The sequence below is a fragment of the Scophthalmus maximus genome, chromosome 11 (genome assembly GCF_022379125.1).
Source record: "Scophthalmus maximus strain ysfricsl-2021 chromosome 11, ASM2237912v1, whole genome shotgun sequence".
NCBI classification, from domain to species: Eukaryota; Metazoa; Chordata; class Actinopteri; order Pleuronectiformes; family Scophthalmidae; genus Scophthalmus; species Scophthalmus maximus.
This window is the reverse complement of record NC_061525.1, coordinates 19,177,766-19,205,638: the sequence shown is the minus strand read 5'-3', so window position 1 is coordinate 19,205,638 and position 27,873 is coordinate 19,177,766. Positions and strand designations below refer to the sequence as shown.

Here is a 27,873-nt window from a genome sequence, read left to right as displayed (position 1 = left end):
GTCCCATGTACACAAGCAACCCTTCACAGAAATACTATTACACATGAATGAGGCAAAATCATTGTTGTTATAAACATGTGTATTTATTCTCTCGAAATATGCAGCAAGTACAATAACAGAAGATTTTCTCAGAGAGGGAAACAATCATCTTAAAGAAGCTGAATGTCGTAACTAAGGAGTGACATGACAAACTGAAAAGTGACTCGATAAATTCCCTCAAAAAAGAAAGAAAATACAGAGTTGAGAAAATACACAGATTACATTCAAATTGTTTTAAAAATGTAATAAATTCAAAATAAAAAAAGGATACAAAAAAATTAAAACGGCAGGCAAATTTAGTCTGCAAAACATTTTATAAAGCATGTTATGCATTACAGACAATGGGTAACATAAAAAGCAATATATATAACAAATAAAATCATATGTCCCCACTGTACATAAGTCTACAGCAAAGTGTGTATGTGGGTGTGTATTCATGTGGATGTGTGCGTGTTCATGCGTGGCAGAGTAGAATCATTTCCTGTGCTGGCCCATGACTCTGCCAGCGGCTGTCCAGTGATGGGCTCAAGGCTTGTTGATCTGGCCCATAAAGAGGATGGTACCTGGGGCAGAGAGATGGAGAACTCATCACAGTCAAACCTCAAAACCCTTCAACTCCAAGGTGAAGTGTAAAATATATTTGAAAACTACTACATATGAATAAGTCAAACAAGATCTTATTCAAGTTATTGCTAAAAAAAATAAATTTAAAAAAAGGAATCTTGCTTATAATTGGGGCTACCAGAGGTTGAAGGGACCATTGTTTTATTTTTATTTTCCAAACTTTTTAATGCATTGGCATTGTATAAATCCATGTTAAATCCATGAGGATAATAATAAAAAGGAAAACATTTTTTAATCTAAAAATAATTTAGTTAAAAAAGACTGTTCGGCCTTGGCGTAGGTATTTGCGCTGTACTAAGTGCCAATCTAGTTCTCATGTAGTTGCACAAATGTATATAAATAGAGGTGAGTAAACCCGATGGAGACATAAGACTGTACCTGTTGGGTGGTGTCTGATGAGGAAGAGGAAAGGTCTGTCCACCGTCACCCACGGCGGAGAGGACCGAGCCAGCAAAATTGCAGCTTTACAGAAAAAGCAAAAGCATTGTAAATACATGTCAACTGTCATCTAGAAACATTCCCATCAAGTTTGTGCAAGACCAGGCACAAATACTCACCAGTGGCAGCTGCTGCTTTTGTTCCGTCTTCATTCACAACAATTTTGGCTTTCTGCAGAGCCTTGGAGACATGCAAAGGCTCAGCGCCTAAAAAAACACTTACCATTAGTTCAAGCTTCAGAAAACACACTGTCAATTTATGGACATGCCTTTTACTAACAATTGCACATTAATCAGCCAGTGCGCTTGGCCAATTGAATCAGTGAACAAAACTTTATTGTACATTTGATTAAATTCATTAAAAACTAGATGTCCTTTCACACATTAAGCTTCATTAGAGCTCTTCTCAGCGCTGAGTGGGCCTGTGCAGACCTGTGCTAAACTAACATCTTCCGTCCTCTGTTGTGAAACACACAGTTGTGGTTAATACACCACAAGATGGCGCTAGAGCCCTTCACTCAGAGTTCCTTTCGTTCCAAAGCTAAAAAGATGATAAAGGAAGGAAATAAATCAGCAGTGATTCAGTTTTTCACACTTTCACAGCCAACGATCGTCTTTCATATTTTTAGGCCTTGCGTTATTTTCAAACTGTTGTATATACTTCACATTTGGGTCACATTTGGGTTTGGCTGTAACTTTTACTCACTGAGGTGTCTGAAGTCAGCTTTGCCCTGACTGAACATATCTGTCATTCCCAGTTCTGCAAGAGGAGCTTCCAAATCTACCTCCGCATCCACAGTAAACCTGAACACAAACACGATGGTAATGATTCTCGCATTCAGGCAAGTACGCTTTAAATGCAACTACTCGTGTGTGTGTGTTTGTGTCTTACTTGGGGATGACCAGGTGGACTTTCCTAATGTGCATCAGTTTGGTCCAGCTCTGCACTGTCTCTGTGTTGATGTGCGGGATGACATGGGACAGGGGTGTGTCCTCGTCAGAGGGCAACACCATCAGCATGCTGATGGTGTTGCCATGATACGGCAGCTCGATGATCTTATACTTCAGCCCCTGAGGTGTGGTGGCCATGCCTTGGCAGAATAGAAGAGGTTATAGGTCAATGATTTCAAAGGTCGGTATGACAGCATGGAGGACATTGAATTTGCGAATCACTGAAATTACAAAAGAAGGTATCTTTTTGATATCTTCGTGCTTTACTTTTTGACCATAATTCAAAATAAGTAATAAGTAATTTAATGAAACTAGTGTAATAAATCCATACTTTTCTGTATTTGAACCCCTGTTGTTCCCTGCATGAAGGGATTTACTCTAACTTTATGTATGTGTTGATAAACTAAGAACGTTTTTCAAAAGCCTTTCCAACCTTCCATTGACTGTTGTAAACCTTCAGGTTTCTGTTGTCCCTCTGACCATGGTGGTTATCTTTGGTCAGTGGTTTTATTTAGTCTAAACAAACTACAAGCGGAAAATGCACCATTTCCCGAGGGCAAACAGATTTCTTCCTCAGAAAAGACCGGGCAGGCAGCAGATGTTTGTTAAATCAAATGCATAACACTCTTTGGAACACTGTGTTTAATCCGTAAGGTAAGTCACAGCAGCAACGTTCTCACACAACAAGAATCAATTCTACTGTGCTTACTAAGACGTATGGTTTGTATGGGCATTAAACTAAATCACAGGACATAAAAACTATTTGTAAATCCCATCTTATAAGCACAGCAAATTGGGGGACGAGAATCAAATCGACAAATCACAGACTTTCTACACAACAGTCAACACACAGCAGGATAGTGTAGAGACGTCTGCACCTCACAGCTGAACACAGCCTTAGTCTAACTCCCAGCACTGCATAGGAATCTGCCCACAGCTCTCACCACGCTAACACAACTCTGACAGCTCATCTAAATATAGACAACTGACTGGCATATAATTTCATTTCACACAGGGCTAAATAATATTCTACGCATGTGGCATGTCCAAGCCTACATTTCTGTGCAAACCAACACACGCTGACGTATTTATCTGGAACTGGAAATATTTGAGACTCAATCATTAAAAAAAATTAAAGAAAATTATGAAATAATAATGAACATCTACAGTAAATCAAACATTTTCATTTGTCCAAACTTGTATTTGTGGAGGTTCAACCATGTCAAGATATTTAGTTCTAAGAATAACTCACAGGAACTTGAAGTTGAGTTTAAGGTACACTGTGGAGTTTTTGACCAACTGCGAGCTAAGAAACTAGGATGTAAACAATAAACCTTCGCTCAGTTTTATTACCTTCACCATCAAGTTGTGTTTTTGCCCCGTCCGTTTGTTTCTTAGTTACCCAAAAACTACTAAAACTCGGTGGAAGGTTGGGACATGGGCCAAGAAAGAACCCATTAAACTTTGACATGGATCCAGTCAAAGGGGTGGATCCAGAATTGTGAGATACAGATTTTTTGGGGACATTTTCACCAATTTCCCAGAGAATAATATACAGATTTTTAATGAAAAAAATAATAATCTGGCATAGTAAGGGAACTGATCTCTATTAGTGTGTCAATGTGGTGCGGATCCAAATAGAAATCTGGTCCTAGCGGATTTAAATGTGTTTTGATAAGGTGACTGTTGGCCCTTGGCAGAGGCATGTGCTTGACTGAGAGAGACATTCTAGTTTGACGTGTTTCGACTGGCTCTTATCACTTGATAGAAATTATAACATTATCTGGCCAATTCATTTAAACATACTTCTAAATGTTAAAATGATGGTGAAATGCAATGAGGAACATTGAGTGTCACACTGAGGGTCGATCAGTGGAAACCTCTCACCTATGTTGAAGACAGACAGCTGGGACATCATTGGGACTGAATATTCATTCCCATCTCCTGCCTTGAAGGGCCTCATCTTGGTGTTCATCGGCTGGAAGCGGGACCTCCACAAGCCCTTGAAGTAGATCGAGTTGACAGTGACCAGACGGGTCAGCTCCGGGTCCAGCATGTCTGGTTTGACCAAGCTGGAGATGTGACCTGGATGAATATGCAACATCGGGGCAACAATCGATCAAGAAGAAAAAAAAAAAACTTTTTCGTATTCTCTTCAGTACAGACGAGGAAGTATAATGCAGCAGCATTTAAGGACACAAATCTACGCAGCTGAAAACTGAACACATCATTACAAAGCCAGGGGATAATTAAACTGTGGTTTGCTGAAAAAGAGAGTTCAGTTGTAGTTTGAATACGAGTTTGCCTTTGTATACACATCACCCAATGCAGCCTGGAGCTCTCAAAGTCCTCAGGCAGTCAGAGAGCTCTGGACAACTACTACCAACTGCTGAATCTGAGTCCTCGTACCTTTGGTCTTATTGTTGACCCATTCATTGATTTCATTGGCCGCCTCCTCGGGTTTGCTGAAGTTCAAGCTCCTGGTCTCACTTTGGAAGTTGCCTCTGTTGGTGGCCACAAAGGACTCCTCCATGGGGAAGCCCTCCTGGCTGAAAATGGCATTGGCAATCAGCACAGTGTCCTGGTTGGACTTGGCGGTCAGGGTCTTGTGCAGCTTCTTTAACATCTTGTAGGGACCTGTGCAGACCAAATTAACTTTAAACTCTTTCTCAGTCATTCCTGAATGTGAAGAGGTAATCTACCATGTTTTATTGCAGTGACAGAGTTTATATATAAAGGCCAGGGCCTAAACCTCTGCAGTCAGAAATGGTCCTTACCATTTTTCTTGTAGCGGAGACCTCTGATGATCTGCTTCCTGGTTTCTCCGTGGGCACCAGGTAGCAGCATGCCCAGGATGGAAGCTACTCCGTGGGGTGAAAACACCACATTCTCCAGGGGCTTGGAGCGGACTACTTGCTGAAACACCTGAATGCCGAGATCCGAGCCGCGTTCCCCATACGAATGAGCCAGCGCGGCCTCGAGGCTAGGCAGGATCACCAGTGCACACAGGCACAATAAGGAAAGGTGCCTCATTGTGATTATACAGCACCTGGTAGGAAACAGAATACAGACCTATTTGTTTAGATGTATTGGTTTTTTTTCAGTGACATCAATATTTCATCATTAGGAGACCTGCAACCTCAACAAACTCCAGATTTATGAAAAAAAACATCAATCTGCAACAGGGGGTGCTCTTTAAAACTCACTCCCAAGAGAGATGACTACCTGTCCCTTTCTCATGACTCACCATAGTTCACCGCAAGTGTCTAAGGCACCTTTACTTGTCCTTAGGCAACAAAACCTTTAATCCAGAGTCATAGGGTCTGACTAACTCTTACTCAGTGTCACAGTCCGACCATAACCAGTCAACTGAAACTAATTTCAGACTCAAATAAATCTTAGGGACTGTTTTAGGAAAATGATTCAGCCTGCCACCCCCACTCACTGAAGAGGAAGTGTGTGTGTGTGTGTGTGTGTGTGTGTGTGTGTGTGTGTGTGTGTGTGTGTGTGTTTCATGATACATATTTCCCTACAGTTTGAGTGTTAACTGTCAGGCAGGAATCAGGCTGCTACAGAGTCCTTCACTTCAAAACTTTAAATCTTTTAAAAGATTAGAGAATTTCAAATGTTTTGACCCTAGTAATGCTGTGACCCCAGGTGAAGGTTGTTGAGAAAATTGATTGCTTCCAGGTCATCCCTGATCAATTTGAAATATATACACACATATTCCCCCACAAAATTTGACACTGTGTTAAAATACGAGATACGTAGATGTAAAATTATTATTCATAAACTTTTTTTTCTTTTTGTTCAGCTTGTCGTGTCTGCCTGTCTGACAAATGTGCAGGAATGGAGCCCTCACACAAAAAAAGCAGCCCCTTGGTCAGAGGTGTACTTAAGTATTAACATTAATGGCCCAAACCATTTTAAACAACAGTTTAAGAACACTACAACAGAGCGCAAACTTGGCTGTAGGGCCTTTATTTTTTTGAGACATATCTTATCAACTATAATTACCCTGTTATCCTTATCCAATTATCTAAGTCACATTTTACATTTCCACATTGTATCAGGCTACACAGAAAATACATAGACTGAATATATATATATAAGACATTTTTTTGATGCTAGCCTACAGTATGCTACTGTCCAAATGTTACAGTAGAAATTTAAATAAAAGTTTTTCGTTAACTTTTTGAATGCCTTGCAGTTTCAGTCCCTCGCCTGTAGGGGCAGAGCTGCACCCCCCTCAGCGCCCCCTCTTCGAGCGTCCCTGCGACAAGCTTCACAATGTGTCGCACATTTTATCACATATTAAATCACATTCACAATAACAACGGGTTTTTTTCTTGTTGCAGATTTGCATTAACTATTTAGAGCTAATTTAAGGTGTCAAGCAAAACCCATCTGACCAGAAATATTTAATCATATCAACATTTTTATTTTTATTTAGCAACTTCTTGCGCTACAGTGCAGAGTAAGTTAGATCTTAACAGAGTAACCTGTTAAACAATAAAGTCGTGTTTACTCGCGACAAATAACCGTTAACAAGCGACAACCCTACCGATCTGGACGTGACGCTAGTTCCACTTGTACCGCAGGTGAAATTGAGATCGTATCAGTCCACTGACGTTTCGACCACAGACGACCGCAATGAAAATGAGACAAAAAAAAACGACAAACGAAGTCTATTCATCCAGAGAAAGTGAGAGCGACCAGTGACTCCAGCGTTGTTTCTAACAGGACTTTATTTCACTCAACTCCGCCTTCAAATGCAGCAGCCGAGGAGGGACGAGCTGCGTCAACGGCACACTTTACCGAGGAAGAGTTTCCGGTAGACTTTCACAATAAAAGAACGCAACGAATTGGCATTGTTGTCACCTATCCCTTAAAAAAACAGTTTCCCAGCCATTTATTATATTTTTATTCCCCGTAAAATTATCTCACAAACTGAGCCGTGTAATTGTCATATTTATCTTAGCAATAAAAAAAAAAAGATAATGCAGCAACTTCCGGTACTATTTTGGCAAACTTGACGCAACAGAAAAAATTGTAAAAAGTTGTGTAAAAAAACAGGAAGATGCAACTCAAGGGGGATGATTAGAAACAACATGTAAGGGCAGTCATCTTGATCATGATGCGTCTTATTCAATAGGGGGGAATAGTTTTTTTCTCTAGACCACCTGATGCTTTTCTATCTGGTGAGGTGTAAGGCTACAGTTGGGTGGCGACACAAACACCTGAAATAAGGCTGAGGCGGAACTACATCCCTGCTGCTGCCGGAGAGAGGATTAGGGGCTTGGGGGGTTCAATTACAGTGGAATTAGATGAGTCTATGGGCAAATTATGACTTAATCCATCCTAAATGTTCTCCTCAACAAAAAACAGATTGTGGGATTGTGTCATGATAATATACATTCCCCATGTGTATACTAAGGGGATGAGCCTCCACTTTAATAGATTGATTTCAAACAGCCTCTGACTGAATACACAGGTGCAGGCTTTAAGAATTCAATTTGGTAGTTGTTGTGGGTCTGTAGTTAGTGTGTGTGTGTGTGTGTGTGTGTGTGTGTGTGTGTGTGTGTTTGTGGTGGGGGGCTTGCATGTCCAGCTGGGATGCAGAGATGGCTATGTTGTGAAAATAAACAGGGTCTTTGTGTGTGTGTGTGTGTGTGTGTGTGTGTTTTGTGAGTGTTGAGGAGGTAGTGAAAGAACACACAGCTGTGTACTCTCATCATGACCTACACAACATGCGGTCCAAAATCACACAATTTCTACAAAGTTTTTACCTATCTTTTAATATGATTATTCTGCTTGTATGTTTTTAATTTATATTAATGAAATTGTCTTCTATTTATTTTATGTTTTTGATTTTTTACATTTAAAAAAATCTGTTTTACTGTATTTCATTAAGCATTTTTATTTGCAATTTTTCAGCTTTCAAGCCAACAGTGATTTTGTGAAACACTTTGAACTGCACTAACCTGTATGACAGTTGCTACACAAATAAAGTTTGGCTGATTCATTTAATACAACAGCTTAAAAAGCTGCTATGTAGATGCAATATGATGGCTCATGCACATTTTCTTTTTACACAAGCAAATGTTCTTGTTGGTCTTCATAGCCAATAGTCAATCAATCCACTAAATGTTACCTAAGGTTATTAAGGACTGTGTCTGAGACAGAAAACGTGCCTATCTGTTCTAAAAGGCCAGGATTAACTAGACAAAGGCCTATTCCAAGTTTAATGTCCATGTATACCCATCCCTGGAAAACTACTGGTTTTGCAATGTTGACTTAAAATGAAACTGAATATACAAAGAGTCATAAAAACAACTTTATTCATTCGCTCAAATTTGTGTCACTCATTTAAAAATACCTGAACTTTGTAGCGACTTATACTTGTGTAAAGTGCTCTCTTAAGCAGTCACTAATGCAGCAGTATAATACACAGTCTCATTCCAATGTCGATGGTCTGGAGAAAGGAAGAATTGGTTTTCTTTTTTTTGTGAAGCCACTGACTGGCCTTTTCCAGCTGCCGTTCACTGCTTCAGCCACTGCTGGAGGAGTAAGGAGATGTGGGTACGGGCCAGATCCAGCTGGAGGAGATCCTCGCTCCTGGCAGGATACATGTTGGCACAGTGGGCTGTTCCTGGGTCAGAGATCACGTTTTACGCATTAAGGATATGGCAGGGACGAGTAGTAGAAGGGAGAGTTATAAGAACAATTATCCACCTAATAAAAATTAGAGTTGAACAAGCGAGCCATTGTTCTACTTGGCATTTTTTAAATTGAAGCCACTACTAAAGAGATGTAGTCTTCAATTAACCTGCAACAGATTTCAGACCTGGACAGGGAGAAATTCAGAAAGCTAAATGATGAATTGGTGAATGAAGATGTTTACTTATCATATACAAAGCACTTTAAGTACATAAACAAGGACATACTAGACTTTACTTTAGATGTATTTTTTTACTTGGACCTCATTTGCACATTTGTTGCATCATAAAATGGACAAACAGGACAAAACCCTTAATCTAGTTATTTGTTATGTTAACCTACTACACTGTAAACATGTTTTTAAACACTTATTTCTAAAAACTATTGTGTGAAGTCACGCTTTTTTTTTTTTACAGTTAAAGATGATCACTTCCCTTTTACTGTACTACCATATATAGTGAACTGTATTCACTGTCATCCATTTTATTTGTATTTATGAAATATCTCTACTTTAGTGCCATTAAAATCCAGCAGTGGCAAAGAGTTAATGTCCATGGCATGTACATGTTACTAAAACTACCAAAATGCAAAAAGTTACATTTTATTCATTAAACATTGATATGTTTGATGTTTTATGTTGGTCCAAGGCATCAGTTTACTGCTCAACTATACACTAATCAACTAAAATGACTTTATAAAGGGAGCATTGGATGTGTGAATGGGGCATAGTACGTACAGTCCCATGTATAAACTCTTTAGGTTATGAAACACCAAGTCAAAGAGTTTCATATTTTGTCTCACCTTCAATGAAAACAGCAGGGAGGTCAGGGTTGATGTCCTGTGTGATTCCCAAGGCGTGCCAGGGGTCAATGGAGCCGTTGGGGAAAACTATTCTGCTGGAGCGGATGTCATAGGCGCCATAATACTCGTTGGTCTGAGCCACGGCCTCCGCCACCTGCTCAGCACTTACATTGTAGAAGTCTGCACACTGTTTCACGTGATACCTGGTCAAGAGGACACAGTTAATGAAGACTTGCAATTGAGGTTTTTCAAATGGAAATAATAGAAAAAAGAAGCATGATGATGACTTTATTATTTTAGAGAGATGTTTAGTGTACTCACTTAAGAGGGAAGCCAGTGAATGGTTGATTGGGTGAATCAGTGCTCTGGTAGAATCCAAATTCAGTGCAGGTTTGGTAGACCCACTGTCTCCCTGACAACACACACACAAAACATGTGTTTACCCATTGGCCAGAATATTTGCAGACACATCCTGATGGTTTTTTTAAGTCATCCTAGTGATCCCACTCCAGTCCGCCCACTCATGAAACCAAAGCTGGGAAAAGGAACCACAGCCCCAGACAAGGATATAACAGTCATTTTTGGTGAAACATGCAGAGTTGTTACTGAACACTGTCTGCCTCTTTGAGAGACAAAAAAAAAGGGAACCCAGTCTTAGAATAGTCACTTTCCACTGTACAATTTACTGTAGCACGAGCAAGAAAAAAAAAGCTTAGGTCTCAATAGTCTTGATTTAACTTTGCCCAAAAAAGAAGAAAACGTTATTTTCAGATGTTCACATCCTACCAGAAAGTTTTGTTTGTGTCAAAGGTGATGTAACAACATTTTGTGGTGTACTTTTCTTTGACAGAACCTTGTTGGTAATAACCTACTTTTTCCCAAAATAGGTTTTCTCCCTTACTCAACACATAACCTGTCATGTGGCTGTAAAATTCTGAATTCCTGACACTGCTGGACGAGGGGCGTTTCAAGGGACTTTGGGGGCACCAAGCAAAAGGCAATTGGGGGGCCCTACATCAAGAGAACCAAATAAAACAACCTCATTTACACTCACAAAACCCCACGCTGCTCATACCCACCTCCCCCTGCAGCCGGCCCCTCCCAGGACGTGTTCTTCATGTCCCTGAGGTAAGTATTGAAGCTGGCATCCAGGCACTTCAGAGAGAAGGTGGCCATCATGAGGCGCGCCACTGCAGCATAGCGGGCATACGGCTCCCCCAGTGAGGCGTCACCCATCAAACCACACAGCACCTTGATGGTGATGTTAGTGCCCGTCACGCCCTACGTTGACAGAACAAAGAAATGTATCACCTCCTCTATAAATAGAATACAGGACTAAAGCAGATTTATTCAGAGATTTGATGATCTCGTCTCCCAATTCGACAAGTCATGGTAATTTATGAATACTTTACTGAATTGTCATGATACTATTGCAGGATTTTATACACTGCGCTGCTGCCACATGACCTGCTGCATGAATAAGCAAGGCGTACAAGGTGTTCCAAAAAAGTGCTCGGTGAGTCTACGTGTTACTGGACTGACGGCTGGGGGAGCTTGTTAAAGATAAACGACCTGTGACCACAACCCCATCTGCATCTCTGCATTTTTGGTGTAAAAAGAACCGTCGGTGCTTGTTCTTCAAGGCCGCGGCGTTACATAATGTCCTCCTGTATCTTATAAAGCTCCCCATTGATAACCCCTCGACTGTGAAGCCACTGCTCTGACTCTTTTGATTGAGTTACATGTCTCTCCTCAATCTTTCCCAAATTCCTCAATGGTACCTAAAACCTGGTAGTTTGCTCTGAACGCAGCTCTTTCTGTCAGAGGGGCAGCTGTTGGCTGCGTTTGTCGGCTAGTGCTGTGGACTCTGTGGCCCACCGCTCTTCTCGCTTCTTTTATAAACGTCTCTTTAGCTTGGGACGACAGGAAACCAGAGAGACCAAAGAGTCTTTTGTTACTTTTTCACATCAGCTTATTGGTAACCGGACTCACGTCTCCTCAATGCACCAGGGGGACAGAGAGGGGATAGGATGCAAGAAAAGGGAAGGGGGGAGAGGGGTAACTGGCAAAAAATAAAAAAGGGGCGACAAAAAGGAAAAGGATGCCCAGTAACTGATAATAAGAAAAAAGAAAAGGCACGTTGTGTGTACTACATCTTACTACAAAGACAGCAATATCTTCCATAAATTTGAGACTAGGGCCAGACAACACCATTTCATAATCCATTTTTCTACATTGTGAATTATGATACTCAATTTTCAAGATTGCTTTTTTTGTCTCCTGAAAAAATGTAATTATCTTGGATTGATAAAAAGAAATGCTGCACAGAAAACTGACAGGCCCCTAGTAAAATGTCTGGAAAATTTCAGAGTGAACCCTTTGTGAGAATACAGCAGGAAAATCTCCAGAAGATTCGCTCTACCCAGGCGTCACCTCTCGCCTGACGGTTCCTGAAACTTTCCTGCTGATGTGAACGCGTTTTATTCAGACACGCTCGAAAGTGAGTCCAGGAAGTCACATCACTTGGCCAAGACACCGTTAATGTCCGGAAAACAGCTCATATGACACAAGCATTGTCAAAAGACATCAGTCAGACATCATCGACGTCCACTCTCAAGACTGCAATGTGTAACACAGGATGATGTATTGCAGTTGTGTTTCAGAAACTGTTGCATAAGAAATTACGGCACGTTGATCAATATGGATCCGTATCAGTCTTTAAAAGCCTAGAAGTCGCAACCTACTTCCCACCCTTTCAGTATCATCTCTCTCAGCTTCGTCTCTTCTTTGCAGAGTCACAAATCACCTATAATGTACATAGGTCCACTTCTAAGCGAGCAGGCAGCTCTAGGACCGACCCTGGAGACCCTCTTACAGGGCAGCATCACTGGGCCTCTCACTGTTGAACAATGCAGCGTCTCTTATGTTTCAGTATACCGCTTGGACTGACCTTCCTACAACTCATAGCTGCCTTCCACTCAACCAAGACTGGATACTAGGTCAACCCCCGACCCACAAAGCCTCTCCACAAACTCCCTTTATTTCATCTCATGTCGACATGCACGAATGATGTTGTATCTAATACGCGGTTTCAATATCAGATGTCGGTATGTGTGTTCACCTGGACTTGACCCATCATTTCAAATCACATTGAATAATTTAAAAAACACATGGGTGTTAATTTAGTGGTAAATTTCATGAGCACAATCGAACCGTTTGCACCTAATCTGTACTATGATCCGCTCATCAAGACCTGTGCAGAAATATGAAGATAGTCTTAATAGTGTACTGTTAATCTCTAACTGAGGAAACAAGGATTTGCCATGTTGGCATCAAAACCAGTCCATTTAAAGACTTCTGGCACAAACCATCAGCTATCGGTTGCCTTAATCCAAATCTCACCTCGAACCCCCTGTTGTCTTCATTGTACTGGACCACATCCATGAAATTGCCAGCCAGCGTTTCCAGGAAGTAGGCAGAGTCCGCCTCGGTCTGGATCTGCAGTTTGGAGCACAAGCTGGAGAGGGAGAGGAGAGAACAAGAGGGAGAAGAAAGGAAGAAAATAGGAAGACAGAGAGGACAATAGGAGGAGAGTTAGTTATTGCAATTGTTCAGTGCACCTTGGAACATTTTCTCTTTTCTCTCAGGCCTTTTACCTTGAAAGTACACGACAACTTGTTTGTATTAGACCACAATGGACGAGTGATGAAGCAATTTGTAATCCAAAACAACTCTGCTTATGTAAACATCCAAAAATGTGTCTCTCGAAATGAGGAAGTTGGGGTGTGAACGGGTAATTTCATCTCTTTGTAGAACAGTGACTCATTCAGAGTCCGTACACGTACACTGATTAGAATCATCTGTCAAGTTGACAGTAATGAGGGGCAGAGTCAACGGACAGTGTTGGCAGAAAATTGAAGGCGCGTATAGACTTAGACACACGTACATACATGTGTGTGAAAAAAGTCTGAGGGGGTAAAAATTGCAGCTTCCTTAAATGTCCGTCAGAGTATTGCCCTGGTAAATTTAGGTAACATGATGACGTGAGACGCTGATTTCTGAAGCGTGTGCAAGTGTGTACACGGAGCGACATTTCCTTCATCATGAAATTGTGACACGACTACTGTATTTCTCTGAGGCATTGCGGCTTGGAAGCTGGACAAGCCTCCAAACCACCTTTGCGACCTCCGCGTGTTTGTGCCTGCATGAGAACACGTCTGCATCTCCAGCCCGTGTGTGATCTTCAAAAAGCTAAAATAAAAAGATGTGGTCAGGCCGGTGCAGACACAAAGACGGGGCTACAGTGCGTCTCTGTGACAGCATTAGTTCCATGAGACTAACCACGCCGTTCTCAGCCTGCTTTCTCATCATGCTGACCGACCTCACAGTCACTGCAACAACATCAAATACACAGATATAAAATAAGACCGGAGACGGCAGACAATGAAAGACGATGAAAAAAGAAAATGATGTAACGAGGGAATGAGAACATGTCAAAGAAATAAAGAAATGCCAGGTGGAGTCACTCCTGTTTATGCGAACTGCAGCAGACTTTTAAGTGCGTCTGTTTAACCAAATAAGGAGCATCGGCGAAAAGAGGAATGCTACTGGACAGTTCACCATTAACTGATTTAATTCTGTTAAAAACTATTAAAGCTATATTTGAATATAGTCCACCTGTTCTTACACTAAAAGCATATCTGCTCAGATTTAAGCAGATTTTAAAGGAATAGTTGGACATTTTGGGAAATGCCCTCATAGTATTTCTCCCTGAGGATCAATATTGCGCTCCTGTCTGTGCTCTGCGGTTAGCTTAGCATAAAGACTGGATTCTGGGGGTAAACAGCTCGTCTGGCCCCGTACAAACACCCGAGTGTACAAACCATTTTGTGGTTTTGCAACTTGTCGTCTCTGCAAGGTTGCCAGGCAACAGCCAGACACTCCAGGAAGTCGGAGCGGCAGGCCAAGAAATAGTGCGGCATTTGAATGAACACGGGTTCTTAAACAAACAGGGTACGTTGAGCTGAAGAGCTGGTCGTTGCATGTGGAGGCAGCTGCAGACATTTATCACCTGCGGCTCGTCTTTTTTCAAATGTAAACTCAAAAGCTGCTTTCTATTTAACATACAGATTAAAGATTTAAGTGTCATCGTTCTTCTCATCTGACTTTTGAGAAGATTTCTTACTACCGTAAACCCTCCCTAAATAACTACAGTAAATCCTCCCTAAATAAAAGGTTATGAGCACCTTGTGACTATCCCAACATGACTACTACAAGCAGTCCGTGACAGATAAGGCTTTTAGCATTCCCGGAACACAGATTCTATTTATTTACTTGTAACACTCCATGTTCCCCTGGGATAATGTAAATCTGGGCTTTTCCTGCTTTGAGTCAGAAGTCAAAAAGGCCCACTGCTGCTCTCAGGACTCCAAGAGTCACAGGAAACGGGTGTTTCTGCCCGATTCCACCTCTGCTCAGTTTGAATGTGGATGGAGGGTAAGGGAGCGCTGTCCAGTGCCAAGAGCAGCAACACAGCTAACAGGAGAGTGAGGGAACTCTGATCAGGCACTGTGGTGTGAACTGCTAAGTCTAAAATAATAATGTGTGTAGTTCAAACTAACATTTCAAAAGAACGGGTTAAATGGAATATTGAATTAATGCATCAGCCTCAGCGTTGGTCAGGTTCGATTTTGCAGTAAGTAACAGGAATGGATTGGTTCCAGAAAGTAAATGCACGGTACTTGAAGTCTTTGGTGATGTTGTCGTAGGTCTTGGGATCGCTCAGGCGTGCCACAAGGGTATCGGAAGCCTTTTTCACCAGAAGGGGGCACTCCGTGTTCTCTGAGGCCAGCGAGCGCCACACCACCTCCAAGTACTCTGGCAAAACATGAAGACAAAGGGAGGAGTGGACACTTAAACCTGGGCTGCTATAAAAAGACCACACTAATACATAAAAGCCTTAGTTAAACATTTACCACTATTTTGAGACGCTGCAAAAAAAATGCTTTTGAACCAAGTTCCACTAAAGTGCTCGAGAAAGTATTTATTCAGCGAGGCTGAAAGTGAAATGATGAGTGGATTTCACAGTTTAAGAAACTCTAAAAAGCAGGCACTCGGAGGGGAAAGTCCACATGACAAAATACTGGAGCATTTCCACCTGGAATGGAAGCCAGTCTCTTACTGGTAATAATGCTGACTAACTGCAGAGCTGCTTTGGGAAATAATAACTTTGGGACTAAGGGAGGGGGAAACATACCTGACGTCAGTACACAGTGTACACTTCTCTCAGTGTGTTTTGTCTTGGATATTTTCATAGTCATTTCAAGTCTTAAAGAATGTGGACAGAAAGTGTGCGATAGTGTCTTCAAGATAGCACAAGTGTGTGGGTGTAACGACGCAGCTCCATGTTCAAAGCTGTTCTGACCTTGATTCCAGCCTGGAGCCTTCCGGAGGAAAAGAACAGTTCAGCCAAACACAACACAGACACAGATAAAGAATGAACCAGATCTTTTAACTGTCTGGGGCTCTATACTTCCAGGACCCGGCACATTACTGTTGTATAGTTCAGTGGTTTGATACATTATGTAAAGCTAAATTTACAAGTGAAACATACTGTTTCACAATTTCAAGAAATATTTTTTCCGTCATTTAATTTGATTTCGTGATTGCAAATCTTTCGTTTTTGTAATCATGTGAGAATGTGTGAGTACATCTGCGCACGTCATCATGTATTGCAGCGACTCTTCAACACCTGGGAAGTTGACGGTGGCATGAACAGGTGCACTCGTGGCCACGGAGGCGTGGACCAAGTGCGAGTACTTCAGCCTGAACCAAGCAGCGAGAGAACCCGGGTACGACCCGCCGAACGCCACCCACTTCCTGTTGGTCAGGCCCTGGGTCTCGGCTATCGCGGTGCGGAAGTGAGCCAGGTCAGCTAGAGCCTGACGACTGCTGAGGAAGCGCAGGTTGTCTGTGCTGAGGTCCCTGGATGGAGAGAGGAGGGAGGTTAATTCATGGTTCGTACAGTAGTTTTCAGTGAACGTTGACAGCGTATCCATGGTTTTGTCTCCAAAGGATGACATGGGCAGGACTGTCCTTATCTCAGGGCTGCCATCTAGTGGTACAAAAGCCGCAACAGCATCTGCTACTCAATGGGCACATGAATCTGCAGCCATTTGTCATTCTGTAAACGGATACTGGCCCCACTGGGAAACTCTTTTACAGCAACACTACAGAGTAAGAAGTTGTACTGTCTTTATTCACTGTAAATGAATAAATTCATCTTGCTTTTTGTAATGATTTTTAATTTTTTAATTTATCAAGTACTGAGACCCAAAAAGACATCATAGGTACAGATGGGCCGAGGCAAGGTTTGTCTCATTTTAGCTCAAACTAATCCCACATGAGTCAAAACTGAAGGGATCCTCTGAACTTCTATAAATTTGTGTTTTGATTCAAAAGTTTAACACCACATTGACATGGTGACAGATTTTGGCAAATCTAATATAACTAATATATCTGATTGTACTTCTTGCAACTTCAACGTAAAACTGTGATTTGGATTGGTGAATTTGTCTGTACGGCCATGTGTCCTTTTCTCTTGTTCGTAATGTTCATACATAATATTGGTGTGAGAAAATATGGATAAACTTGAGTGTCCCGATAATGTTTCCTGAAACTGTATCGATTCTCAAAAACAGTACAGCTTTATAATTATATCTGCCAGGGAGATTATTTTTCCGCCCCTGTCCATTTATTTGTTTGTTGTCAGCAGGATTATGCAAAAAAACACTGAATGTATTTCCAGTAAACTTGGTGGAGAGATGGGACGGGGGCCAAGAGAGGACCCTTTAAATTTTGGCGTGGATCTGGACAAAGGGGTGGATCCAGGATTCTTTTTCTATTTCTCTCTTCAACATTGCGGGATGCATTTGGGGGACTGATATCTATGAGTGTGTGCAATTTGGGGCAGCTTGATTGAATTTCGGGAGACTGTTGGGCTCTAGGTATGCGCTCTACTTAATGCCATTCTAGTTTTCTTTGCCACCTGCACAAAAGCACCAAAGGAGTAAAAACAACCTGCTCTAAACAGGGGAGAAAAAAACAAGATCAAGGACACAAGCCAAGGTGAAACTTACGCTGTCGGGTGACTCTTTCCATAGAAGCGATGTTCCAACATCAGACAAAGTGCCCCGTGTTTCGCGGCGTAGGTGAGCCAGGTTCCAGACTGCATCCATGCCGGATTGGCTGGTCCCTCTCCACCTATCATCAGAAACACTGGCCCACCAGGCTTGTAGAAGTTTTCATTGACAAAGTACCTCTGGGGCAAATACACAGGAGTGGGAGAGAGAGAGGCAGAGAGAGAAAGAGAGATTGGGTAAATAGTGTGCCATGATTATTGTGCGAGGGCTGCGGATCCATATGTCTGTGTTTTTTTTATAATGAAACAAGCAGGTTCGGTTCTTGACATAAGACCACGTAGGTAGGAAACACTCAAGTGCCATTGATGGGAACTTCCACTGACTACATTCCTCCTTCCTCTTTCACTCCGCCAAGTACCAGCTGGATCTGATCACTCTGGTAACATTTCAAATAATATAATTCAAACCCCTGTGTTAAACACATAACACATAACCAGACTGACCTGCTTCCACTCTCTGCTGTCTGCACCATTGAAGTGATCAAGTTTCTGAATGAACCACTGCTCCTCAAACGCAGCACTCTGCTGCTCGGTGTCCTCCGCTCGATTAAACCTCCTGAAGCCTCGATATTGTCCTTCTCCACCAGCAAAGAGCGGAAGCAGGAGAACCACGGTTACTTTACCCAGAACAGATAACCCGCACGTTTGAAGAGCCATGTTGACAGACACAAGGAAACTGTAGGACACAGGCATGTGACTTTGTTCCATGTGGTCACATGACAAGTCTGTCTGCTACTTTGAATTACCCACAAATCGTGGGAAATCTGAGAGTCTTACTTCAAATAAATTCTCATTTACAACTTTTAAGTAAAGTAAAAAAAAGTCTGTTTGTGTTTATTTAAAATACACATTTTTTCTGTGTTGGACAATACGGCCTAAAATATATCATATTATTATAATTACTTTTGTTGTTATTATTGTTTCTAGATTATATATTAGAACATATTATATAATATTATCTATATAATATATTATAAAAACATAACATGATATATTATATAAACAGCATATTATATTATATTATGTTGTATTATATTATATTATATTATATTACATTGTATTATATTATATTATAGTATATTCAAAAAATAAAGAGACAAATAGTGCCTGCAGAAGCCAGCTGTGTTTTTTCCGTTGGCAGCCACAGCAGCTGTTTAAACACACACACACATACATGCACACACCTCCATATACATACATACAAACATTAAACAGACCCTCATGTATGCCCACCCAAACATGTGTAAATTACATGCATGTAAGATTTGAATATATTTTTCTTATTTGTAAAAGTCTGGGACCCTCTCGGATCACAGGTCCCCTCCTAAATAAAATAGAGCCAGGAAAATGTATTGCATCTGCCTGGAGAAGAAATGAAACGTATTCTGCTGTAAATAAGAGCGAAAACAAACTTTTTCCAGCATCAATACATGAAAAACTAAATTCCCCACAGTGCTTCTGTCAGCATGGTCTGCAAACGAGCTGTTCCCCTTGTTTTGAACGCTTATATTGACTGAGCCTGAACTACACACACAAACAACAACCTTAACAAACTCTCGCCAGCAGGGGGCGGTAAAACAAAAACTACGACACACGTTCTCCCGGAGAAGAAGAAGCGGCCCTTTAGCATTCCTGCTCAGTTCCGTTTGCTGGTTGATAGTTCACAGAGCCGCAGTCATGGAGGAGGCAAAACAGAAAGAGACGAAGCAGCAAGAGAAGACCGATGAGAAGGCGAAGGACAAGGACAAGGAAAAGGGCCAGCAGCCCAAGGATAAGGACAAGAAAGAGGAGCAAGAACTGGTAAGCGGGCGGATCTTTTCCCCCCATTCAAACGTTCGCTAACGAACGTCACCGGAGCCAGAGGTGTTATTTTGCCTTAGTCACTGCCGCTTTGACAACATGGTCGAGCAGGCCGAAGTCAGTGCCTTTCAAAGTAGACGACGAATTCACTGCCACCTAATCTATTGTTGTGTTGCATATCCACCGTCGCCACTCGGACACACTTGTGTTTCGATCCTTTTAAAAACCCTTCGGATAAAACTCGCCCCGTTAGCTCACGTTAGCCTAGCCTCACTCAGCCGGCGAGCTAACGTTAGCTTGCAAGTTGTGATCGCCGCTGTATCCACTGTCTTCAGTGTTAGCATTTAGCTTTATAGTGTGAGCATACCCAGCTAGCTAGGGTTAGCATGTGGATGTGCACTGTATGACACAGCAGACAGAAAGTCAAGTGAAATAAACTGCCGCTCCACAATAACAGTTACACAGCGTTAGTTTCAAGCACAGGCGGATTTTGCAGGTTTAGCTTGGGGACGTTTTCATGACTTAGCCAACGCGTCAGTGTCACTGGTCACATTGTTTTTTTCGGTTAGGTCGTGGATAGTCATGTGGATCTTAGTAAAAACATGGGAATTTATCATTTAAGTCTTTATGTCATATTTAAAACAAAAATGCTACGCTTTAAATGCATTGGCCAGACATCCGTAGACAGCTAAATTAGAATTATTATAGGACCAGAAAAAAATAATTGTCAAAGTTTGTTTGCATTCATCACTGGTGGCTGATGGGAAGTTCTGATTCTACTTATGGCAATCGATGTTTGACATCATGCATCAAGGTCATTAGGCCACCATGTAAATCTGCCTTTGTTATTTGTCACTTTGTGTAATTGGATTTTACAACAAGTGTTAAATACAAGAGTACATGTTTATACCGCAGCAGTAGTCAGGTTTGCTGCCAATGTGAAGCACTGATGCATAGTTTCAACAAGGCAACATACGGAAATATATATTCCTGTCATGATAGTTTCACTCCAAAACTGTGGGCACCCCTCTAAAAGCAGTAGTGACCGATTTTTATGTTTTTTTTAATGTTATTCTCCTCTTTCACCTCTTCAGTCCGAGGAAGACAAGCAGTTACAAGAGGACCTGGAGATGATGGTGGAGAGACTGAGCGTGAGTCTTACATGGATTAATTTCTTCCCCTCCGTACGTTCAGAGTTTATATTCCTTTTAAAGGAGGAAATTCACAATATTCTACAATTTGACAGGAGAAGGATACTGCACTGTATCGTCCTGCATTGGAAGAGCTGCGCAGACTTATCCGCTCCTCAACCACCTCCATGACCTCAGTGCCCAAGCCCCTGAAATTCCTGCGCCCACACTATGCCAAGCTCAAAGAGATCTATGAGGGCATGGCTCCTGGAGAGAACAAGGTAATGTTGTACTGCTGCCAAAAAATGGAAAAAGTGTGAGCACATTTTCAAACTTTTCACATAAACTGCACTGAAAAAATGGTAGAGCATCCACACAAGCACTTTGAGATGGCTTTTAGCAATGAAAAGTGTATGGATTTGAAGCTACCTAGAATTGTTTTGTTTTTTTTCTTTTCCTAGAAGCAAATTGTATTATTTTCCACATAATTAAAATCACAAGTTTATCCATATTTGTGGGTCAAACCCAAACATTAGAATTGGTTTTAAACAATGGTTCAGTGGCAAATGAATAATAACACAAATGTCATCATTGTGTTATAAACTTTTGCTAAAAGTACCAGTATATATACGGCAGTCACACTCTTCAAAACACTGACATGAATTCCAATCCACACATGAAATCAAGTTCAAACTGTAGATGTTGTTTGTATTTGCAGCTTTTCTGTGCTGACGTGGTGTCAGTGCTTGCCATGACGATGAGCGGTGAGAGGGAGTGTCTGAAATATCGCCTGTTGGGCTCACAGGAAGAACTGGCATCCTGGGGACATGAATATGTAAGGTAAGAAAAACTATTAACAACATCCGTAAGTCTTGTGGCTATATGGGGAGCATGGGAGAAAACTGGGAGCTGTGTTGGTGAAAGTTAGTGTCATTTGAAGTTTGCCCAATTTCTCGATGACAAAAATGTTTTTCTGTCAATCATCTTCCAGGCACCTGTCAGGTGAGGTGGCTAAAGAGTGGCAAGAGGTGGAGGAGAGTGACAAGACACAGCAGGAGACGCTGTTGAAACTAGTGAGGGAGATTGTGCCCTACAACATGGCTCACAATGCTGAGCACGAGGCGTGCGACTTGTTGATGGAGATTGAGAGACTGGAAATGCTGGAGGACTACATCGATGAAAATGCTTATGGCAAAGTCTGCCTTTACCTCACCAGGTATGTTCTAGTTTTACAAAATCTTCACAAAAAACAAACCCTATTTTTTTTTTAAACATACTAATAAAAATGACTTGAATTTCTCACTGAAATATAAATAATTTGCCCCTAACTTACATCCTTGTTCCTCTAGTTGTGTGAGTTATGTTCCTGAGCCAGAAAACTCAGCACTGCTGAGATGTGCCCTGAACATCTTCCGAAAGTTCAACCGTCATCCAGAGGCTCTGCGACTGGCCCTGATCCTCAATGATGTGGAGCTAGTAGAAAACATCTTCACATCCTGCAAAGACATGTAAGGACCATTCGAGCACTAGAGCGCATAAGATGTTTATCGTAATGGTAAAAGATATTAACCCATTGAGGTGGATGAGCACATCAACATTTTTTATTGTTAACCTCCAAAAATGTTTTTTTTTTTTTTTTTAGTGTCATCCAGAAGCAGATGGCCTTCATGCTGGGTCGCCACGGCATGTTCCTGGAGCTTAATGAGGATGTAGAGGACTACGAGGACCTGACAGAGATCATGTCTAATGTACAGCTCAACAGCAACTTCTTGGCCTTGGCCAGAGAGGTAACTAAGTTAACTCTAACTTAGCTTTTAATGTGTCCTTGCAAAGAAATCAATTTCTGCAGTAATTGTAAATGCTGAGAGTTTGCTTGATTAGAAAATTCTTTATTGGATGTCATTGATCATATATCAATAAAGACAAATTGAATGTGGGGATAAGAAATTGAACGAATAAAAGGCTTAGGATGGGCACTGAAAGGATGATTAAGTATCATTCAAAGTAACAGGTGTAATCCCCTTTAGTCTCTCAGAAGAACACGTTTTACACAACACGTTTTTAATGAACAACACACTTACTCATCCTTTTTTCCACAGTTGGACATCATGGAACCCAAAGTCCCAGATGACATCTACAAAACACATCTGGAAAACAACAGTGAGTCCATCTGGTTGGACAGATGCTGTGTTTTGTGTTTTACTGGCCACTGTGGCAAATTAACTGAAAGCTTATTTCCTTTTTTGATAATCAAATGTGGAAAAACATATAATTTAGCCACGTTGTGTGACCTCTCTACTGTATGTGACAGGGTTTGGAGGCAGTGGCTCCCAGGTGGATTCAGCTCGTATGAATTTGGCCTCTTCCTTCGTGAACGGCTTTGTCAACGCAGCCTTTGGACAGGATAAGCTGCTTACAGATGATGGCAACAAGTGGCTGTACAAGAACAAGGATCATGGTAAAAGGAAACACAAACAAACAAAGTAGTAATTTAGTTTTTCATAGCTTCTTCTAGCCATATTAGTTGCAAATATGTATGATGATTTCTTTTGAGGACTAATGATGTTGTAAATCTCTTCAGGCATGTTGAGCGCTGCAGCCTCATTGGGTATGATCCTGCTGTGGGACGTGGATGGTGGTCTCACCCAGATTGACAAATACCTCTACTCCTCTGAGGACTACATCAAGGTAAACATTGGCCTAGGAAGTCTTTGTAAGTTTTCTACAACAGAGTTCATATTACTTTCTTTGTCAACTGATCTTCACCACAGATATTTATATCTTGGAAGTTTTTAAATGAGGTTCTCTGTAAACCGTATTCCTGAAAATAGTTTTCAATAGACCAACTTCATTGTACTGACTGGATTTCAATAACAGTATTTCCTTTCTCATACTTGTGTAGTCCGGTGCTCTCCTGGCCTGTGGCATTGTAAACTCGGGTGTGAGGAACGAGTGTGACCCGGCCCTCGCCCTGCTCTCTGACTATGTCCTTCACAACAGCAATGTCATGAGGATAGGAGCCATCTTTGGGTGAGTAGAATTATATGAGGCACTTCTATCCAGGGTTTAGGGTGAAGTGCTATGTATTATTAAGTCAAGTTTTTATTTTTATTTCTTGTTCTGCTGTTAACACTTGAGTCTCTTCCGAGCTGTGTGTCTTGATCCTTGTCGACTTGTTTTCAGACTGGGCCTGGCCTACGCTGGCTCCAACAGAGAAGATGTCCTTTCTCTGCTTCTCCCTGTCATGGGAGACTCCAAATCTAGCATGGAGGTAGGGATGCATGTTTTGTTGCTTTTGTTGAGGGCTCTTCTCATTCCATACGGTATATGTTCAGTTGAGCAAAATTTAACCATGTATGTGTTTAATCTCCAGGTGGTTGGAGTGACGGCGCTGGCGTGCGGTATGATCGCTGTGGGGTCATGTAACGGCGACGTGACTTCCACCATCGTCCAGACCATCATGGAGAAGAACGAACAGGAGCTGAAGGACACATATGCCCGCTGGCTTCCTCTAGGCCTGGGACTCAACCACCTGGGTAGGAAAATGAAGCCACATGGTTCATCATTGATAACTGTATTAAATAACTTCAGAGATTGTTAAGAACTGTGTGAAAGTTGTAAATTCATGGGGCCAAAGGAGGATAGGTGATGTGTGACTGCATCCAACCATATTGCTTTAACATTTGTGTTTGTGTCATTCATTGTCTCTAGGTAAAGGTGAGGCGATTGAGACAACCCTGGCAGCTCTACAGGTCGTACCTGAACCTTTCCGCAGCTTTGCCAACACACTAGTGGACATCTGTGCATATGCAGGTCAGTCTCTCTGTTCCTTTTAGTTATTGGCACACAGGCAGATAACCATCAGACCTGTATCTACAGATTTAATCTTCCATTTTTCAGGATTGCCTAAAGTCACACTAATAATTTGTCTCCATCTCAGGTTCTGGTAATGTGCTCAAGGTGCAGCAGCTTCTCCACATCTGCAGTGAGCACTACGAAGCCAAGGAGAAAGAGAAAGAGGAAGATAAGGATAAGAAGGATAAGAAGGACAAAGACAAGAAGGACAGTGCTGCTGACATGGGCTCCCACCAGGTTAGGACTTTACCTCGATTAAATTAATTCTTCACACACATTTCTCTCCATTAACAGTGCCTTCATCAGCTGTATTTGTGGATGCGTGTAAAGTTTTCTATTTATTAAAAGGAGTTAACGGATAATTTTCCTGTTTTCCTGTCAGGGTGTAGCTGTTCTTGGTATTGCCCTGATTGCCATGGGGGAGGAGATTGGCTCTGAAATGGCACTGCGAACATTTGGACATCTGGTCAGTAGCACTTCTTACTGTCACTCCTCTGTTATTGTTTTGTTTGTGTTTACATTTACTGAGTTCATCATTGTTTCCCGATCACCAAGCCTCTCATTTCCTATTCCTTTGCCCTAGTATCTTAACTAAAAATTGTGTTTATACTTTCAGATGTCACCATTTGTCCCTTTTTTATATTATGTTAATATCATTTCTCTTGTCATCCTGCTCCCTACAGTGGTCTCTGTTGTGATCTGTCATTTATTTCATCCAGGATTTCTTAATGAATCACACTAAGAATATAGCATTAAGAGTTCCTTTCTGTCAAGTATCAACAATTTATGCTTGGGTGTGACAGCTCAAAAAGGCAATTAAAATAACTGAAGCCACACTGGTTTCTTCTCTTGATCTGTGCATGTTAGCAATTTACACTGATTTAAACTGTCTTTATGTTCTCTTAATTTATTCCATCAGCTGCGCTATGGTGAGCCCACACTGAGGCGAGCGGTACCCCTCGCCCTGGCTCTCATTTCTGTGTCGAACCCTCGTCTTAACATCTTGGACACCCTCAGCAAGTTTTCCCATGATGCTGACCCCGAAGTCTCCCACAACTCCATCTTTGCCATGGGCATGGTGGGCAGTGGTAAGTAGGATTATGGGTATTTGAGTCATGTTAACTCTGTGGTATGGCTGCCAAAATGCCAAACCCCTGGCGTGTATGTCTCAAAATATTTAACTTAACTTTCAACTGAAAACTTTGACTACAAAGAGCAGCGAATACTTGACGGTGCTTGTTGCATTTTTGCCATTTCCAGTGATGCACAATGCCGCCTCCTGTGGAAGAGCCTCTAGTGTCAACTTCCTTTACCCATTTAACGACTCAACATTTTTTCCATCTCCTCAGGCACAAATAACGCACGTCTGGCCGCCATGCTGCGGCAGCTGGCACAGTATCACGCCAAAGACCCCAACAATCTCTTCATGGTCAGACTGGCCCAGGTGGGTGGCAGCACAAAAGGGCACTCTGTACCAGACAGTGTGTTTGAGTAACTATTGACTCTTGGCTGTTTGTGCCTCCGCAGGGCCTGACTCACTTGGGAAAAGGCACACTGACACTCTGTCCCTACCATAGCGACAGGCAGCTGATGAGCCAGGTTGCAGTCGCTGGACTACTCACCGTGCTCGTTTCCTTCCTTGATGTCAAGAACAGTCAGTTTATTTTCCTCCTGCTGCTCTTGCCTCAGCTCATTGCTTCCACTTACTTATTAACATTGTCCTTTATGGTTATGCAATGTGAATATTATATTAATTGTTGGTGATTTCCCTGTTTCATATTCCCCCTTCTGTTCATTGTGCGCATTTCAGTAATCCTGGGGAAATCTCACTACATTCTGTACGGCCTGGTAGCTGCCATGCAGCCACGTATGCTGGTCACATTCGACGAGGAGCTCCGGCCACTGCCCGTGTCGGTCCGAGTTGGACAGGTAAAGAAGTGGATAATTATTGAGAAATGTAAAGACTGGAATGTGAATGGAAATTGAGCCATTCTTCTGTTTTACAATATTTTTACAAACATAAAAATTCCTAAAAAATAAACAATTTCCCAGACTCGCAATAATGAAAATTATAGGAGAATAGCTGAGTTTTTATCTCATGAACTTGTTTTTATTTGTGTCCAGGCTGTGGATGTCGTGGGCCAGGCAGGCAAGCCAAAGGCCATCACAGGTTTCCAGACTCACACCACGCCGGTGTTGCTGGCTCATGGAGAGAGAGCTGAGCTGGCCACAGAAGAGTACCTCCCTGTCACCCCCATCCTGGAGGGCTTTGTTATTCTCCGCAAGAACCCCAACTATGAAACCTAGACTGCAGCCAAAATGCCCATTCTCGCCAGTTACTCCCTCTGTTTGTAAGGATAGCCTTCCGTGGCTCTTGGAAGTTGTTATATTTGGTTGTTTACTGCATATCTGAAAAGAGCAATGCAGGCCTATCCTTCGTCTTCGCTTTGTCTTCTCACGGTCATCTGTGGCCCAGCTCCCAGCCGTCGTTAAAAAATGGATGGCTGGGGTCTGGTTAATTGGACTGGTGGGAGAAGGAGAGGGTTAAACTGGGACCTTATTTGCTCTACATAGATGGTTCTCTTCATTGCTCTAAGTTTGATCCATCTATCACACGTCCTGAATCAGCTGTTTTACTGACTGGGAGCATCCTCAATGGTGGGGGCTGTTCACCTCCCTCCTGTACGTGTCCCTGTCATCAGTAAATGAATAACAACTGCTCACTTTTTTTCCCTACTACTTATATTTTCAGTCATTTTTTGTAATTAGAGCATTTAAAAGTATGTATTCCTCATCACTTTTTTTTGGGGGGGGGGGAGTTGTTGTTTGTTGAGTACTGTACAAGGTTGAATCAAAAATAAAAACCCAGATCCACGTGGTGGAGATGTTATGGCTGTGTGTTGGTCGATTTTATGTGCAAATAAGGTCATCAAACTTGAAAATGTATTCAAACAAGCTGCTGTCTATATTAAGCAGGCTTGCAGATTCTCCACAAGGAGGAGCCACTTAGAGGAAAGGAAAAGCCTGGATACCACATATACATTTGTATACTTGGGAGTACATATTGGGCACATAAGAATATATACACGTGTATTAATTTAGGAAAATCATAGCAGCACTAGTTTAGAATTGAATATATTTAAAGTGACCTAAAAGCAGCAATAACTTGGGTTTCTTGACCTGATGAATGTCAGAATGTAAATGGATCATAAATTTCAACATTGGTGATATGTCACATCTATTATATATTATTAAAGTGTTTTTTTGTGCTAACTTTGTTAGAAGTAAATTGATAGAATTAAAACGTCTAGTGAAT

The 27,873-nt window shown here is 41.7% G+C and overlaps 3 protein-coding genes across 3 annotated transcripts; 1 reads left to right on the top strand and 2 right to left on the bottom strand.

Annotated features, from left to right (window-relative positions):
• Nucleotides 1–61: 61 nt before the first annotated feature.
• On the bottom strand, nucleotides 62–6,845 carry serpine2 (serpin peptidase inhibitor, clade E (nexin, plasminogen activator inhibitor type 1), member 2). Its single transcript, XM_035622679.2, has 9 exons — nucleotides 6,616–6,845; nucleotides 4,829–5,100; nucleotides 4,461–4,688; nucleotides 3,939–4,136; nucleotides 1,993–2,191; nucleotides 1,807–1,904; nucleotides 1,221–1,307; nucleotides 1,042–1,125; nucleotides 62–602 (listed from the first exon to the last, which is right to left on the bottom strand). The coding sequence occupies exons 2-9, from the start codon at nucleotides 5,082–5,084 to the stop codon at nucleotides 565–567; spliced, it is 1,188 nt and encodes a 395-aa protein (XP_035478572.1). The 5' UTR covers nucleotides 5,085–5,100; nucleotides 6,616–6,845; the 3' UTR covers nucleotides 62–564.
• Nucleotides 6,846–8,375: 1,530 nt separating this feature from the next.
• On the bottom strand, nucleotides 8,376–18,496 carry prss16 (serine protease 16). Its single transcript, XM_035622678.2, has 9 exons — nucleotides 18,217–18,496; nucleotides 17,711–17,892; nucleotides 16,324–16,556; nucleotides 15,314–15,449; nucleotides 12,975–13,089; nucleotides 10,652–10,853; nucleotides 9,894–9,984; nucleotides 9,573–9,775; nucleotides 8,376–8,703 (listed from the first exon to the last, which is right to left on the bottom strand). Exons 1-9 carry the CDS (start codon nucleotides 18,478–18,480, stop codon nucleotides 8,594–8,596), a joined length of 1,536 nt encoding a protein of 511 aa, XP_035478571.1. The 5' UTR covers nucleotides 18,481–18,496; the 3' UTR covers nucleotides 8,376–8,593.
• Nucleotides 18,497–19,391: 895 nt separating this feature from the next.
• On the top strand, nucleotides 19,392–27,447 carry psmd2 (proteasome 26S subunit ubiquitin receptor, non-ATPase 2). Its single transcript, XM_047335729.1, has 21 exons — nucleotides 19,392–19,572; nucleotides 20,667–20,723; nucleotides 20,819–20,983; nucleotides 21,421–21,542; nucleotides 21,694–21,918; nucleotides 22,052–22,210; nucleotides 22,345–22,489; nucleotides 22,802–22,862; nucleotides 23,014–23,160; nucleotides 23,284–23,390; nucleotides 23,605–23,732; nucleotides 23,886–23,973; nucleotides 24,076–24,238; nucleotides 24,414–24,515; nucleotides 24,643–24,794; nucleotides 24,940–25,023; nucleotides 25,477–25,645; nucleotides 25,907–26,001; nucleotides 26,085–26,211; nucleotides 26,368–26,486; nucleotides 26,682–27,447. The coding sequence occupies exons 1-21, from the start codon at nucleotides 19,450–19,452 to the stop codon at nucleotides 26,862–26,864; spliced, it is 2,721 nt and encodes a 906-aa protein (XP_047191685.1). The 5' UTR covers nucleotides 19,392–19,449; the 3' UTR covers nucleotides 26,865–27,447.
• Nucleotides 27,448–27,873: the final 426 nt, after the last annotated feature.

Excerpts from the sequence above, each read along its gene's own strand:
- prss16 (XM_035622678.2), bottom strand. The coding sequence starts at position 18,480 with ATGGAACAAAGTCACATGCCTGTGTCCTACAGTTTCCTTGTGTCTGTC. Across the intron at positions 16,557-17,710 it reads GGAAAGAGTCACCCGACAGC|GGACCTCAGCACAGACAACC; the intron begins GTAAGTTTCACC and ends CTCTCCATCCAG. Across the intron at positions 8,704-9,572 it reads CCCTGCTGTTTTCATTGAAG|GAACAGCCCACTGTGCCAAC; the intron begins GTGAGACAAAAT and ends TCTCTGACCCAG.
- psmd2 (XM_047335729.1), top strand. The coding sequence starts at position 19,450 with ATGGAGGAGGCAAAACAGAAAGAGACGAAGCAGCAAGAGAAGACCGAT. Across the intron at positions 20,724-20,818 it reads TGATGGTGGAGAGACTGAGC|GAGAAGGATACTGCACTGTA; the intron begins GTGAGTCTTACA and ends ACAATTTGACAG. Across the intron at positions 23,391-23,604 it reads CCTCTGAGGACTACATCAAG|TCCGGTGCTCTCCTGGCCTG; the intron begins GTAAACATTGGC and ends ATACTTGTGTAG.
- serpine2 (XM_035622679.2), bottom strand. The coding sequence starts at position 5,084 with ATGAGGCACCTTTCCTTATTGTGCCTGTGTGCACTGGTGATCCTGCCT. Across the intron at positions 2,192-3,938 it reads GCTGTCTGTCTTCAACATAG|GCATGGCCACCACACCTCAG; the intron begins GTGAGAGGTTTC and ends TATTCTGCCAAG. Across the intron at positions 603-1,041 it reads CATCAGACACCACCCAACAG|GTACCATCCTCTTTATGGGC; the intron begins GTACAGTCTTAT and ends TCTCTGCCCCAG.